General features: G+C 39.4%; 1 protein-coding gene across 2 annotated transcripts in view; it reads left to right on the top strand.

The window, feature by feature from the left end:
- GULP1 (GULP PTB domain containing engulfment adaptor 1) overlaps window positions 1-13,472 on the top strand; it is a 122,438-nt gene extending 108,966 nt beyond the window's left edge. For both annotated transcript variants that reach the window (XM_031056544.1, XM_031056537.1), the window contains 2 exons: window positions 4,790-4,884; window positions 11,431-13,472. In XM_031056544.1, coding sequence (XP_030912404.1) covers window positions 4,790-4,884; window positions 11,431-11,502 — 167 coding nt within the window. In that variant the 3' untranslated portion in view covers window positions 11,503-13,472. The remainder of the gene's footprint in view (window positions 1-4,789; window positions 4,885-11,430) is intronic.
- Window positions 13,473-14,336: the final 864 nt, after the last annotated feature.

Here is a 14,336-nt window from a genome sequence, read left to right as displayed (position 1 = left end):
GTCCCCTTACTGTAACAATGTGCAATAATGCACTGCTTCATGGTGTCACTGCTGCCAGAACCAGCAAGCTGGCATTTCTTTCTCCAGAACAAGTCAGAGGGCTGGCAACCAAGAGGAGCCAAAGTTTGGAGTCTCCATTTTCTGAGATCATCTTTTCCTCTTCCTATCTCTACTTTTTTTGTCACTGCGCTCAAGCAGAGTTGATTTGGTGAAAGTACAGGGTGATTTTGTTGGATTTTATAATTTTGTAACTTTCACCTTTCTCACATTCAGTAGTAAAGAAGGAGAAAGATGAGGGTTTGCCATCTATTTGTTAGTATCACCTCATTTTATTCCTTTTGCCTAAGTGGAGCCTGTTACCCAGGGAGGGCACTTGTGCTGCTCAAGCAAAATGTGCTTTTAAAAGCCAAAATCCATCTTACTCATCCACTGGCCACTTTGAGAAAGCAGCCAAAAATAACAGTGCCCCAGAAAGACCTGGGCACTTGTAGGAAACCTGCAACAATACCAAGCACTTTGCATTCCTCCAAGGAATGGTTCCATAGGTGATTTCTGGCACCAGGATGATAGTTCAGTTTCCCATACAGACAAATGCCCATAGTTAGTATTTCACTTACCAGTTTTTCCCTTGATAATTTCACAGGAAAAACAACTGTGGGGTGGTAAATGGTACCTCTGGCTTTGCCAAGCTCACAGCATGGAGTTTAAGATACCCCACCTTTAATACTAGAGCAGTGCAACAGTGATTGTTTTAATTTATTTATTTTTGAAAGGCAGCTATTTCCAAAGCATTTAGGCTTAAAAAAATTAATTGAATCTTGAGATTTTGAGTTCATATTCAGCAATGTTCCAGCAGGGCTATTCAGTAAATGTCTGCTCAGTACTGGCTGTATCAGCAATAGCAAACAAATAGGGTTTACCTATTTAAAGGAGAAAATGACATAACTTTTACGCAGGAGGTTGCCGATTGGTCAAATGCACGCTGACTCTTTAGGTAATAATTGCAACATAGTGAAATGCAACCAAAAATGCAATGCTAGAGATTGCATGTTGCTTCTTCCTCATGGAGTAAGGGGCTGTAAATGTTCTTGTAAGTTATCTGAATGGTCAGAATTAGTTCATTAATTTTATTTCATTGAAGGAGGAATTAACTTATGTTTCTTGTTGGTACAGCATTATTTTCATATCTCAGAAAAGAACTGTAGAGGATTATTCTCTACTGAATTGTTCAATATTTATTTCACACAAATGCATCATGAACAATCCAAGGTCACAACTGGCAGATGCAGAAATCTGCTCCAAGGTGCTCTTTTTCTGCAGATATTTAAGAGTACTTTGTCAGAATAATGGCTGTAATAATTTCCAAAGAAAAAAAATATGGAGTAGCCTGCAGCTAAATGAAAGGCTTTCTGGATTTCCCTGTCTCAGTTTATTCCAAATATTTCTTTGGGTGCTTGTCTCTAAGTGTGATTCATTTTTGTCACCACAGCTGCTCCATCTGGGCAAAGCATTTATCAGCATAGCTGTGAGCCTGGATGAGAGCTGAGCTAGAGATTGGGATGTCAAGTGCAGCAGAAAAACCAAATATTTGTATTTTTGCCTAGTAATTGCCAATTCTGAATTTACCATAGAGTGCAGGTTGCTATTCTCCAGTATTTGTTTGTTCTCCTAAATGTCAGGTCCAAGAATTTATCACTTGTTGATGTTATCCTGTGGTTTGAGCTGAGGATCTAAAACAGTAACATTTCATGACTTTTGAATTTGTGGGTCAGTTTTGCAGCCTGTGAATTTATTTCCATCCAGAAAGGAATGAGAAAGGGAAAGGAAATTATTTGCACTGTTTGAAAGGATAATTTTCAAAGGCTTCCTGGTTGCTGTTTATTGGAGAAAGAAATGCCTGTCTATGCTGCAGTAATTTTGGGGAGTGTGCCAGGCAAGATATTCTTGTTATAGTTAATTTTCATGCAAATACTCTGGCCTGAAATAAAAAGTTACTAATTTATCCCATCTGTGCTAAAAAGGAACCCCCCCCTCCATCATGAGTGGAGTGAACACTGGTGGATAAGCTTATGGATATCCCAAGGAATATCCCAGCCCTGCAGGGATGAAATCTTCACATTTCTCCATTTTACACATGTTCTTCAGCTTTTGCTCTCAAGGCAAATGATGACAGTGCTACTGAAAATATTCCATGGAACTTTGTGCCTCCCTGACTCTTAGCAGTGCAGTCTCTCTTATAACGCTCAAACTTTAAATGCAGAAAAGCAGTTGTTCTGTGAACTTTTTCAGCTGGAATGGATAGCAAGTTATGATAAGAGAATTCCCCAAGTAATAACTTTGCACAGAAACCCAGCTAGGTAATGCTTCTTTATTTTGAATTTGATTCTGTGCAGGGTTAACTAGGCTCTGTCACTTGGAATAAGTCACACTCTGGTTGGTTTTAAATTCTGCCTTGTATACAGTATAAATTCAGAAGTCTTTCACATTAAAGGAAGGAGTGACATTAAAGGAGTTAAAACTTCTGCTGTTCTCCTGCTAATGAGCTCAAAAGGGCTTTCATTAATAAAAGCCCAATAATAAGGCATGAATGAGATAATAGCCATAACAGTGTACAAAATACTTGCTTTTAAAAATAATCAGAAGTCATAATTCAGTACAAATTACATGCAGGAGTTTTGTCCTTCACTGTTTTTTCCTAAATATATTCAATAGAACGTTTGCTAAGCCCTGGTGTTGGAACTGTCTGCTTTCAATTGTCTGACCACAGAGAAAGCTGTCAGCTCCTTTTAAAGGTAAAAAGAAAGAAAATGGACCTACACAATGAACCATAGACTGTTGAGGGTTATAAAGTAGAATCACTTTTTTGCCCAGTAGAGGTTAGATTGCAAGTCAAAGCTGCTACACATCTGAAGGTTATTTGCTGGGAGCATCAGAGCATTTCAGGACACTGGTTATACTGGAGCAGACCCATTTTGGCTGTGAAAGAGGCAAAGGATGAGGGAGAACCCAATTTTTACATTAGATTATCCAAGTTCAAGTCTCTCTTGCACGCAGGTGGTCTGCCTTTGCCAGGAAAGACTGGATTTCTTCTTGGCTCTAGAGGACTCTTGGAATAAGGCTCTCTTATCTGGGCCATCTCCTGGTCCCGTGTGACAGTTTGTAGCTGCTTAGCCACAGTTTTTTAAATATGTAATCCATCAAGTTCTGCCCAAATTTCTGTACTTTATCATGGGAATTTCTGTACTTTATTGTGGGAGCACATGATGGTAGTTGCCAGTAATTTAAGATGCCTGCTGTGCAGCCTGATAACACCTAATTGATAAGGGCAAAGCCCTGACAGACTGATATGCACAATAACTGTTGAAGAACCCAGAGAACACAGGTGTGAAATTCTGCCTCCAAGGATGCCAAAATCAAACCAGCTGTGCAGCTGTAGGCAGGTGCTGCACCACTGATAACAGGACTGGGAATGCTGCAATGGGGAGAGTGGTTTCAGCAGTCAATTGTCACCCAGACCTCAGGTGTTAAGGGTGAATTTTGTGCTGAACTGTCCAGTCACTTCAGGGTTATTATTGCTCCCCTTACTGTCGCACTCTAAAACTAAAATTGTTTTGAGGCAGGTAGAGTGTCAGGTTTCTTGCTAGGGAGCCATGAAAGTTAGGAGAGGGGATATCTCCTCATGGTTCTGGTTTTCTCTCCACCAGTGACAAGGTGTAGGAACTTGGTTCTGTAAATTCTGCTATCAGTGGGGTTTGGTTAGCAGTTTTTTGGGTTATTTTTAACTGCTGTAGTTTAATCCAATGTGAGATGTGAAAACTGTCTAGAGATGGAGCCTTTAACTGTAGGAAAGAAAAATCCATTACTAAGAAGGAGGAAAAAACACCCAAAACCTGAAAAACCAAAAAATATTTGAGCAGGCAGATATAAAGAACTATACTGGTCTAATATGAGAAAAGAACCCAGTTGTATTGGAGGTGTTTCTTCTTACACAGACATAAAAAAGAAACATCACACTCCCTTTGACCAATAGAATGTAAACTGCAGTTAAGAAAAAGTGAGAAACTTTTGGTATTGAGAAAGTGAAAATTTGCAATCATTCTATTTATGCACCCAAATTTAGTGGAATTTTAGCATGACAATTCATGATCCTGTTGTGGTTTTGGGGTTTTTTTAAATTACTTTTTCTATCTTGATGTGATCTGATCTAAGATTTTAAAACTCTGGTAGCTTTTAGTTTTAATTACTGCTAGTTGTTCATTGAGGAACTGTATCAAACATGAGCCTTGCCTTGCCTGAGTAAGAATATTTGCTTGTATCCAAAAACATCCTTAACCTGAGGAGTGGCAGACAGGTGACACCAAGATTAATTGGTTAGTAATTTGCTGTTGACATAATATAGAAACGAAATTTGGCAACTCATGTCCAGTTGCTTCCTCTACATTTTTGGAACTCCTTCTACACAGACTCCAGAGCACATGTCAGTACATGGTGCCCTCTTCCAAGAGCAGCAACTTCTCACCGGATCTCTGGAAGGCACAAGCATTAAAGGAAGATCAAGAGAGGCTGAAACAGAAGTGCAGTGGTGTTTGTGGAAAAATATTTGAGTATTAAGGTTTGGGAAACTGCCCAAGAGCTGGCTTGCCTACTGGGATGTTAAAAGTTGTGGTTAATGAGTGGCATATCTGGTGGTGCTGTTGCTCAGCTCAGGAGATGTGAGGTGGCTTTTTCAGAGCACTGTTGTTGTAGCCCATACCTGTTCTCCCAGTGACTCACTTTTCTGTCGTTGCAGAGAGAGACCTTTTTGGAGCAGAACCTTTTGACCCTTTTAGCTGTGGAGCAGGAGATTTCCCTCCAGACATTCAGTCCAAACTAGATGAGATGCAGGTAACTACTGTCTTATGTGGGTTTTGTTGGCTGTGTGCCTATTCTTGAAATACATGCTTGCCATATTCTGAAAATGTGTTCCACAAAGCACACACCAATGCACACACAAGCCCCTATTTCTGACTATTCCTTCTGTAAGTTTATCTCCTGGTCTTTGAGCTGGAGTTTGGGTTTGCCTCAGGAGCCCCACCTGGTACCAATAGAGTCAGCTACACTAATGAAGAATTTCTCAGCAGTGTAACCAAAATGGTTTGGGAGCTGTTACCTGGCAAGGGACTGAGAGAGCTGAAAAAGAGAGCTGAGCCAAGAGCCCTCCAGATCCCACCATCAGCAATCTCCACCATCTCAATGTACCCTCCTCAATGGCATCGCTTTGGTTTCTCACAGCATTGGGCAGACTTAGGTGCTTCTGAGGCCATGGCAATTTTTTTGCTGCCTTTAAAAACAGCTCTATGGCGCCCTGGAGCAATTAAACCCTTGAGAATTGATTCAAGAATTCTGAACTGTTGTGTTTTTATCAGAAAATGTTTGTTGATTCTGAAACGCTCAACATCATCCATTCAGTTATTGACCCAATTGTGAAACAATTCTAGGAGAAAGTCCTCAAGTTTTGGAACAAGTGATGCTCTGCAGTCAGACTTTCAAAACTTCTAGTTCCTTGCCAGCTTATCTCTAGTATTTTTTAAGCAGCCTGCCAGCAAAAGAAGAGGCTGGAAATAATGGAAATTTCAATTTCTAGGATCCTGGCTCCTCAGCAGAACATGTTCCCAGGGTTTCCAGCCCTCTTGTCTCTTAGGAGCCAACAAAGTCCAAGAGCATTTGCTTTCAGGCTCCTTCTGTTCCTGTCTCCTGCCTAGAGAGCAGCAGAGGCTTTTTAAAGTGACTTAAATAAGTTTGAAATACCATTTCATTTTCCTGAGTACATTTCCTTTTCTTTGTCAGTTCAGGATGGTTCCACTTCTACTCACAGTGAAGTAAGAAATTTAGCTTCTTGGTCCTCCATATAATTTCAAAGAGCAGCTAAAAGCTAAACGTGTCCTCTTTGCAATTCCAACAACATGCTGGTGTTTTGTGAATGCCATAATGTTGTTACCAAGCCCTTGAAAACAAACCTCAAATCTTACAGCACCTCCCATTGAGATATTACCAACATTTCCATTGTGTTAGGGAAAAATAAATGGTAGCAACCGTGGTTACCACTAATAATGGTATGTCAATATTTAAATGTCACATATTAAGTTAATATAATATAACAGGTAATATAATATTACATGTTCCTATACAGGTAATATTTTAACAATAGTTGGAATTGTTTGCTTATAACACTACAGGGTGCTGTACTCATAAAAAAATCAGGCAATGGAGTAGTAAAGGTATTTATCAAATATGTTTGAAGTCATGAAATGAAAATCTCCCATCATTGTTTGTACTCTCTTGATCTAAAAAAAGGAGACAACCAGTCAATAACAAAACCCCCAAGCATTAGAGTGTTACTGTGTCCTGTTGTGAAGAAAGGCACTCCCCCCCAGCATATCAGCCATTCACTAAAAATTAATTAGTGGGCCTTTATGTGGGCACAAAACTTGATTTTATGATCCAGCTGAGAACAAGTGTACAGCTTCAAGGGTATGAAAAACCCCCATATTCTACCTTGAGCCAGAGCAAAGACTGTGTACAGTCTTAAAATACAGACTGTATTTTACTGTGTGATTGTTGCAAAATACATGATTGAAACATGTTTTTCCTAATGTCTCTTTTATCTTCTTGTGCTTTCCTGGGTGCACAGCGTCAGCGATGGTTGGTATATCATATTTTAATAATGGTATTTAAAGCATTTACAATTGAAATGTGCACGTGTTTGTCTTGTGTTTCTATTTTTATGTCTACTTGTTTATGTATCAAAATTTCAAGATTTATGTTTTGTGTATAGAACTCTGAGTCAGGGCCATTTTCATTTTTAGGGGTCTACAATCTCTAAGTTAGGACAGCTGATGGTTGTTTTCTTTACTCTGTCTTGCCAGGTGCTAATACTAAGCCTTTGTTTTCACTGCTTTTTGTGTTCCCTGTGTACTTGTGAAATCTCCAGTTGTCATTATCAGATTGTCACTAGTAAAATGGCTTAAGCAAAACCTTTAGTGCAGAGATTGTGTTAGTACAACCACATTTGAGAGCAAGTCTTTGTTTGAACATATTGATTTAAAGCTTTTCAAGGAGCAGAAGCAGCTGTGCTAGTCTCAACAGCTGTTAGACACAGCCTTTGAGGAAGGTGAGAGCACAGAACATAACATGCTCTGGAAATCCAGCAATGAGAAATGTGGAAGAGAAATGTGAGCTTCTCTTATTGTGTGAAATGCAAAGTGAATGAATCTGTCATCTTTGCATTATGGAAGCACAGCCTGGGTTTCAGTAATTATGGATTCTGTTAGATCTGTGAAGGTAAGTGTTTTACAGACACCTAGCAAATAGCTCCAGGTATAAACTTCCTGCACTGTGGTGTTGAATGCAGCTCAGCCTGCAGTGAGGATGGGCCAGCCTCATTGGAGCAGCCCAGTCCAGACTCTCTTAGCCTGTTTCTTGTGAGGAACATGTGAGGTGCCTCAGCACACACACCCCATGTGCAGAAAAGGTGTCCTGATCTGGCCTTGTGCTTTTGGAAACAAAGTGGGAGAGGAGAGCCCAGCGCAGAAGAGGCACTGGAAAATCAGCTCTTGAGTGTAGTGGGTGCTTTTCCTTTGCACCCTGCATTCTGAACTTCGTGAGATCAGATTAAGTTCCCTGGCCTCTAGGGGAACACTCTTATTTTTAAACTTCAGTGAGGATCCAAATTTCACAGTTAAGCTTTCTATTCCATTTCTCAGTCCAATCTCTGTTGATCTTTTTGGAGAGCTTAAAACTCAAACATTTGCCGAGATGTGACTTTTATAGCTCAGGCCTCTTTCTGATGGCTGTCCAACCTCCTGTTTCCCTGCACCCTTATGCTGAAACATATTTCCATCTTTACTTTGACTGTGTCCAGACATTAATAAAATGAATATCTACTTTCCCAGAAATCTTGCAGTGAGGAGAAGTTTCCCTGGATCATGAATCACACCAGCAGCAGCTGCTTTAATTTATTAAAATCTTAAGGTAGTTAATATCAGAAAGCTTCCAGGAGCTGCAAGCCATTCTCCCTGCATGCCCTGAAGCAGTCAGTAGACTTGACATCTTTCCATCTCAAATAAGTTATGCTCAGCCCTCTAAATGCTCTTCTCAGAGATATGTAAATTTGTCATTGCTTCGTTGGGTTTGTGCTGACTTAAGCTCATTGAGAGAAGTCACTGTGAAGTGATAAGTGAGTGAACTTCTGATTGACTCTGGCAAATTTATCTCCTGATAAAGTGCAAGTTCTTTGTCTTGTACTGCTTATGGTTTTAACCAGAGTAGCTCACATCTTTCTATCCTTGACTCCAGAAAAAGGCTGGTTTTGGAACAGGGATTGGTTTTGAGCTAAGTGAAAACAAGCTTTGCTCCTCTCTTTAGGACATCAATCACATCCCTTAGTACAATACCATTACTTAGTAGGTAACTAAACTGCTCAGTCCTTGTGTTAAAATGCCTCTAAAGTAAAAAAGCTCCTTGAGGAGGACACAAACACAGAAAAAAAAAGGCACAGTATAGATGCACTCTTTATAGCCCTTCTTGTTCCCTGTCCTGGCCAGCGCCATGGCGTGGCCTTTTTCAGCATTCCCTGAAAATTCACTTCATGTCTTCCACTTAAATATCCAAGAGAAAAAAAAAATCTAGATTTTACATTCCTTTAATGAAAGGAATGCCCATCTGGCCACCTGGATTGCTTTGATGTCTCCCTATGCTGTTGGGCTTTTTGGCCTAGTGATTGTCATGGAAGTTTGAGGCTGCTTGGAAGTGCAGAATCTGACACTGATGGTCGTGGGTTTGGTGTGGCTCAGAAGTGACCATGGAAATGCCATGTCCCTGTTACAGACAGGAAGGTGCATGAGCTGTTGTTCTCAGGAACAGCACCTGGCAACCACAGCACTGATTTATTTCAGCATAGACAGTTCATTTTGGTAATAAAGTTAAAAAGCTTTTTTAATCATTATGATCCATAAAGAGCAGCAATCTCTACTGAACAGATTAGCATTGATCACATTGCAAATATGTGGAAATGGAATTGTTTTAAATGCAAAATATCACAGCTTGAGAAGGACTAAACAGGAGTGGGGGGAAGTGGCTGGAGTAAAGCTGCAGAAGGAAAGGCCAAGGAGGCCACGGTTCTTCAAGAAAGTGGAAATAGTTCTAAGTCATAGCAAACACAAGCAAAGTGCTAAGGGACAGAATATCAGTTTGTGTGGAAAAAACTTGACATGCTCAACGTAAGTGCAGTGAGATGAGTGTATTTCCAAAATGCATCATCTGATTTCCTCTTTGCTTGCTGGAAAGAGGGCACTGGAAGTGAAGCCACTTAAGACACCAGCAAACTGTGCTTAACAGTATAAATAAGATAAAAATTAGAGTGGACAGGAATGAGATGGATGTTCAGTGAAGGCTCTGGCTGGCTCAGGATGAAGGTCTCTATCCTTGTCAAACCAGTTGTTGGTGATTTCTGCTGTTGGAGCACATCAAGCAACCTCTGGTTGAAGCACCAACAACAGTCCCTTATTGCTGTATCCCTTTACAAACTCAAAAGTGGAAGCAGCCTTCGGATACTTCGGAAGTTGAGCATCCTAGGCACACTGTAACTGCAGGGTTTAAAATGTTACAGATTAGACCCTAGGGCTAATTCTCTGAATTCTCCTTCTAGGTAAGCAGTCCTCCTTTGACTGCAGTTACATCAATTAATTTACCCTTTGGGGATATGAACACTGTCTGTTTGTAACAGGATGTGTTTCACTTGGAATTTCACCTACTGTTCGCTTGAAATGTCTTCTGCATTTAATGTTCTTCCTTTTAATCATTTGGAAAATGCAGAGAAAAAAAAAAGGAAAAATCTTAAATATACTAGTGAGCCTTGGCAGCACTGTGTCACCCAGGTAGAGCAAACTGGGTAGCACAGTTGGGGAATGTTAACACCTCAGTGCTGCTACTTGCTCAGCTTCTTATGGTATGGATCTGCCTTTAGGAAACTGCAGCTTTTACTTGGAAATTCTCAGACTGTTTAGTAAGTATTGCCAGGAGGTTTGTTCTGTTTTTCCATATTATTCTCCTGATAGCAGTAGCTGGCAGGGTTTTAGATATTCATACACTTTTCAAGTGTTAGCCTGTGATTTGAATTTGTTTGAAATTAAGCTGGTTTGACTTGGGATTTATCTTCTAAGCCCAAAAGGTATGGTCTTAAGGTACTGCTGTGCATGTGAGGGAAAGACTTGAGTTTGTGCCTAATCCCCACACAGATGGTTTTACAAAAAGATTTATCTTGTTTACAAGATATTTCCTTGATGAAAGGAGCTGTTATTGATTTCATAGCACACAATCAACACTCTCACTGAACAGAGCACTGCTACAGCTGCCATGGAGTTGATGGCATGGCATTTCTAGTCAGAACCCCGTTTCCAATTGCTTAAACCTTCAAAGTACTTTCACCCAACAGACTGAAATTTTCTTGACTCCAAGGTGACTTTTGAGGGTCAAGCCACAATTATTCAGCTTCTTTTAATGCAAAAAGAGAAATGAAAATAAGAGTGGTTTTCCTGTATTAAAAGTGCAGTTGTTACTTTAGGACTGGTATGAACGAAGTACCTTTAGCAAGCTAAGCATCTATGAAAGCATACAAAATAAAAAGTATTTGTAGAATGAATTTCTTTTCCATAGAGGACGTGGTAGCATCCGGCTTATAATCTTTTTTGTGTTTCTATTGATAAAATGAATGTGAGCAAACTCAGGAATTTTGGTGTGAACTTTTAAAGCAACTCACTGCACTTCCAAAGTACCACTGTGTTTTATTTTACTGAGTTACATGCCTTTAAAAGGCACAGTTTCTGCATTTGCAGTTGAGCAAGTATGATTCTATCTGCCTTTTTCATTAAGCTTAGATGGCAGTCAGCAGTAAATGTCACTTTAACAGCACTGGGAGCAATTCAGAGCACCCTCTGAGGTGGGGTAGTCAGCACTTTTTGTTGGGCTGCTCTTACAGCACCACAGAACGTAGGAGACACCTTGTATCAGTAACAATGTCCATGTCATACCTCTACTTTCCAATATAAATCTTCTTTAATATTACTCAGGAACAACATGGTGCAAGTCAAACTTGGTTGGATTTCTGTCAACCTATAGACAAGAATATTCAATATTGTTATTCTATAATATTTTCTTCACTTATGTACATACTGTAGCTATGCTTTTGCATGGTGTGCATCTTTTATGAGTTAGCCGCTAAGACTTACGAAAAAGTGGCTGACCAAATAATGTAAATATTTGTGAATTCAGGCTGAAGTATCATTGCAGTTTGTCTGCCTAAAGATATGCTTGGATTTAAATGTTTTTACAAGGAGAATGTAATCCTCCAGAACTCACTTGGCTCTTTACTAATGATGTCTTGTTTCATTGCAGGAGGGGTTCAAAATGGGATTAACTCTTGAAGGCACAGTATTTTGTCTTGACCCACTAGACAGCAGGTGCTGATGCCAAGAAAGTCGATGTGAATTTCCTCCACAGTGGGTTTTTTTTTATTTCTGAACACGTACTCACAGATACTATCCATGTGCCAAAAATTGCTTTTTTCAACATGTAAACTCTTGTGAGGCTTGCTTCTGTAAAAATTCAACTTATTTCCAGTCTTTCCCTGTACAAATGTAAAAAGTTGTATTTGTTTATGAATTATGGATGAAATTATGCTGTTGTGTTTCTTTCTGTCACATTTTGGCCCAAGTTTACTATGCTTTATGGCTATTAGCTTGGAGAAGTTCTTCAGAAAGGTCACTCATACCTCTCTCTCTGTCTCTCTCTCTGCAAATGTGCAGGCATGAATTCTACATAATACTTTACCTGGCAGCATTTTGAAATTATGCTTTTAAGGTATTATTTAATATTCAAGCAGTAAAATTATTAATATCTGCTACAAAAAATTCAATTTGCAGTGAAAAAAGCATAAAATGCTAACCATTACTATATGCTTCAAAAGTAAATCTGGATGCAGTGTGATTGATTTCCATCACTGTGTGTGGTTACTACCCTGTATGTCTGATGTCATTAGTTTATACAATCCAGATTTTAGGTCCTTCATTCATGTTTGAGAAACCAACAAGTTGCTAGTCTGCTAATTAGTGCTTAATGAGCCTAGAAGAACTGCTAAATTGCAGAATGGCAAAGCAACTGCCCTTTGTTTTGATATTTTATAGCTGAAGTGTAAAGTATATATCTTGGAATCCATTACATGCTAGCCATAACTTAAAAGGAAGATTATGGTCCTGCATTTACTTAGGAACTTGTGTAATTTTGTGTATAAGCAGGCACTGGGCTCAGTTCTGTAATTACTTTCAACACCTGAGTGTTTACAGACAGGCTCTGTTGAGTATAATTCTTTTACTCTCTTCTTTACTGTTCCATGTCTTTAATTTCTGCAGAGAAACAACTCTAAGTCCTTTGTTATGAACAAACCCACTGGGTGTGTTCATGTTACAGAAATACCTGCACACCAAAATTCTCAGCTGCTGGCGAGATGAATGCTGACATGTCTATGCATACTCTTCATTAATCTTTCTCATAAGCAATAAAACACCATCTTAAAGCTATCTCAGAAAATTATTATCATGAGTTTAATTCAAAAACTTTCCAACCTTTAGTACTTTCCCTTCAAAGCATAAAAATGTGGAAACCCCCCTCGCCCCAAAATTTTCAGATTTTTTTTGGAAGAGGCTTTTTGCTGGCACTTATAGTTTTGTCCTTAAGAGTCACAGTTTACACCAAAACCACATTTTTCAATTTCATCACGAGTATTTTTATGCCTTGTTCAACAAAGTACTTGTGCATGTGCCTTTGGAGTCCTCTGAAAGGATGGGATTATTCCTTTGCTGGGTTTGACACATCCTCAGGTACCTTGCTGGATTGGGGCCTTAACATCCTACATTACATTTGTCTTCCTCTCTCTCATTCTGAATTCATCATTCATATAGAGTATTATAGAGAAATATATATATAAAAATATATGAAATCACTAACAAATAGAATAGTATATGTTTCATAAAGAAAAGTCTTTATAATTTTGTTTGTCATATAGTATTTTCGAATTTGTATAATGAGGATGTTTAGTAGCCATAGCAATGGCCTTTTTTAACAAATAGAATTTGTATTTTTATTGTACTTTAAAAAGCTTTACATAATAAGCATCTATTTAGTGGTCATTTATTATCAATGGTAACACTAATATAATATTTGCACATTTTAAGAAACCTTTTTCGTTACAGATTTTTATGATAGTTGACTGCAAATGGCATGGTTAAATCTTATATACCTGGTCAATACATACAAAAATACTTAAATCAACACAACAGTGCATTTTTAATTTTTATGTGATCCAATTGGAAACTGTATTTCTATGTAATCTCAAATGTCTGTTTAATTTTGCCTAAAATAAATGTTTTTAAATAAATTGCCTCCTAGAACACAGTGTTCATTCACTAAAATGCCCAGCTGGAAGGTAGGGTGGGGTGGTGCTTAAATATTGGGCTGGATCTGCCACAAAAGAGGGTTTAGTGCTGGAATGGGTTAAAAGTCACCTTTGGAAAGGATCTGATCTCAGACAGGGTAGAATGACTTTATTACCGAGTTTGGGCTAATCTGCAATCAGCAGAGGAAAATCTTGTTCTAAATACGGCTGTGTAACACTGACAATTAGGGAGTAACTCTCTCTGCAGTGCTTCCTGGATTTAATTGACTTTTCTTTTTGTCTTTTCTTCGCCCATACTTCTCTGCTCAATATACTTGGCTGCTGACTGACTGTTTAAGGAGGGAAGAATAATAATTGAAGTTTTCCTGAGCTTAGAAAACAATCTCTGTAACCCAGGTTTGTTAATGGCACAGGCTGCTGCAGATGGTGTCAGCACTTCTGAGAGAAGTCATCTGAAACCATCTGGTAATTTCTTCCCTTGTAAAACTTCCCTTCAAGCTAATGCTCAAAACCCATCTAAGCACTTGGATTTGTGGCAGTGGGGCTTGAACACCCATGGGAATGGGTGCTGGCAGGTAAGGAGCACACATCACCATCTCCTGTGAGCTGTGAGCACGAGCTGTCCTTCCCTGCTGCTGTCAGTGTTCTCTCCCAGGCAGAAAAGCAGCACCTCGTGCCACATCTGCACTGCTGCTTTGAAATACCAGGCTGGAGCAGCCAGAGGAGCCTGGGCCACCGTTCTTACTCTGCTCAGAGGGAGGGGGATGCTGCTGCTGCTCACAGCACAGTGTTGGTTGTGGGAGTTGTCTTGCTATAGAGAGAAACACACACCATCTACTAGGTTAGAGAT

Source organism: Geospiza fortis, unplaced genomic scaffold, assembly GCF_000277835.1.
Source record: "Geospiza fortis unplaced genomic scaffold, GeoFor_1.0 scaffold112, whole genome shotgun sequence".
Classification (NCBI taxonomy): Eukaryota; Metazoa; Chordata; class Aves; order Passeriformes; family Thraupidae; genus Geospiza; species Geospiza fortis.
The sequence above is the reverse complement of the archived record's forward strand: the minus strand, read 5'-3'. Positions and strand labels throughout refer to the sequence as shown.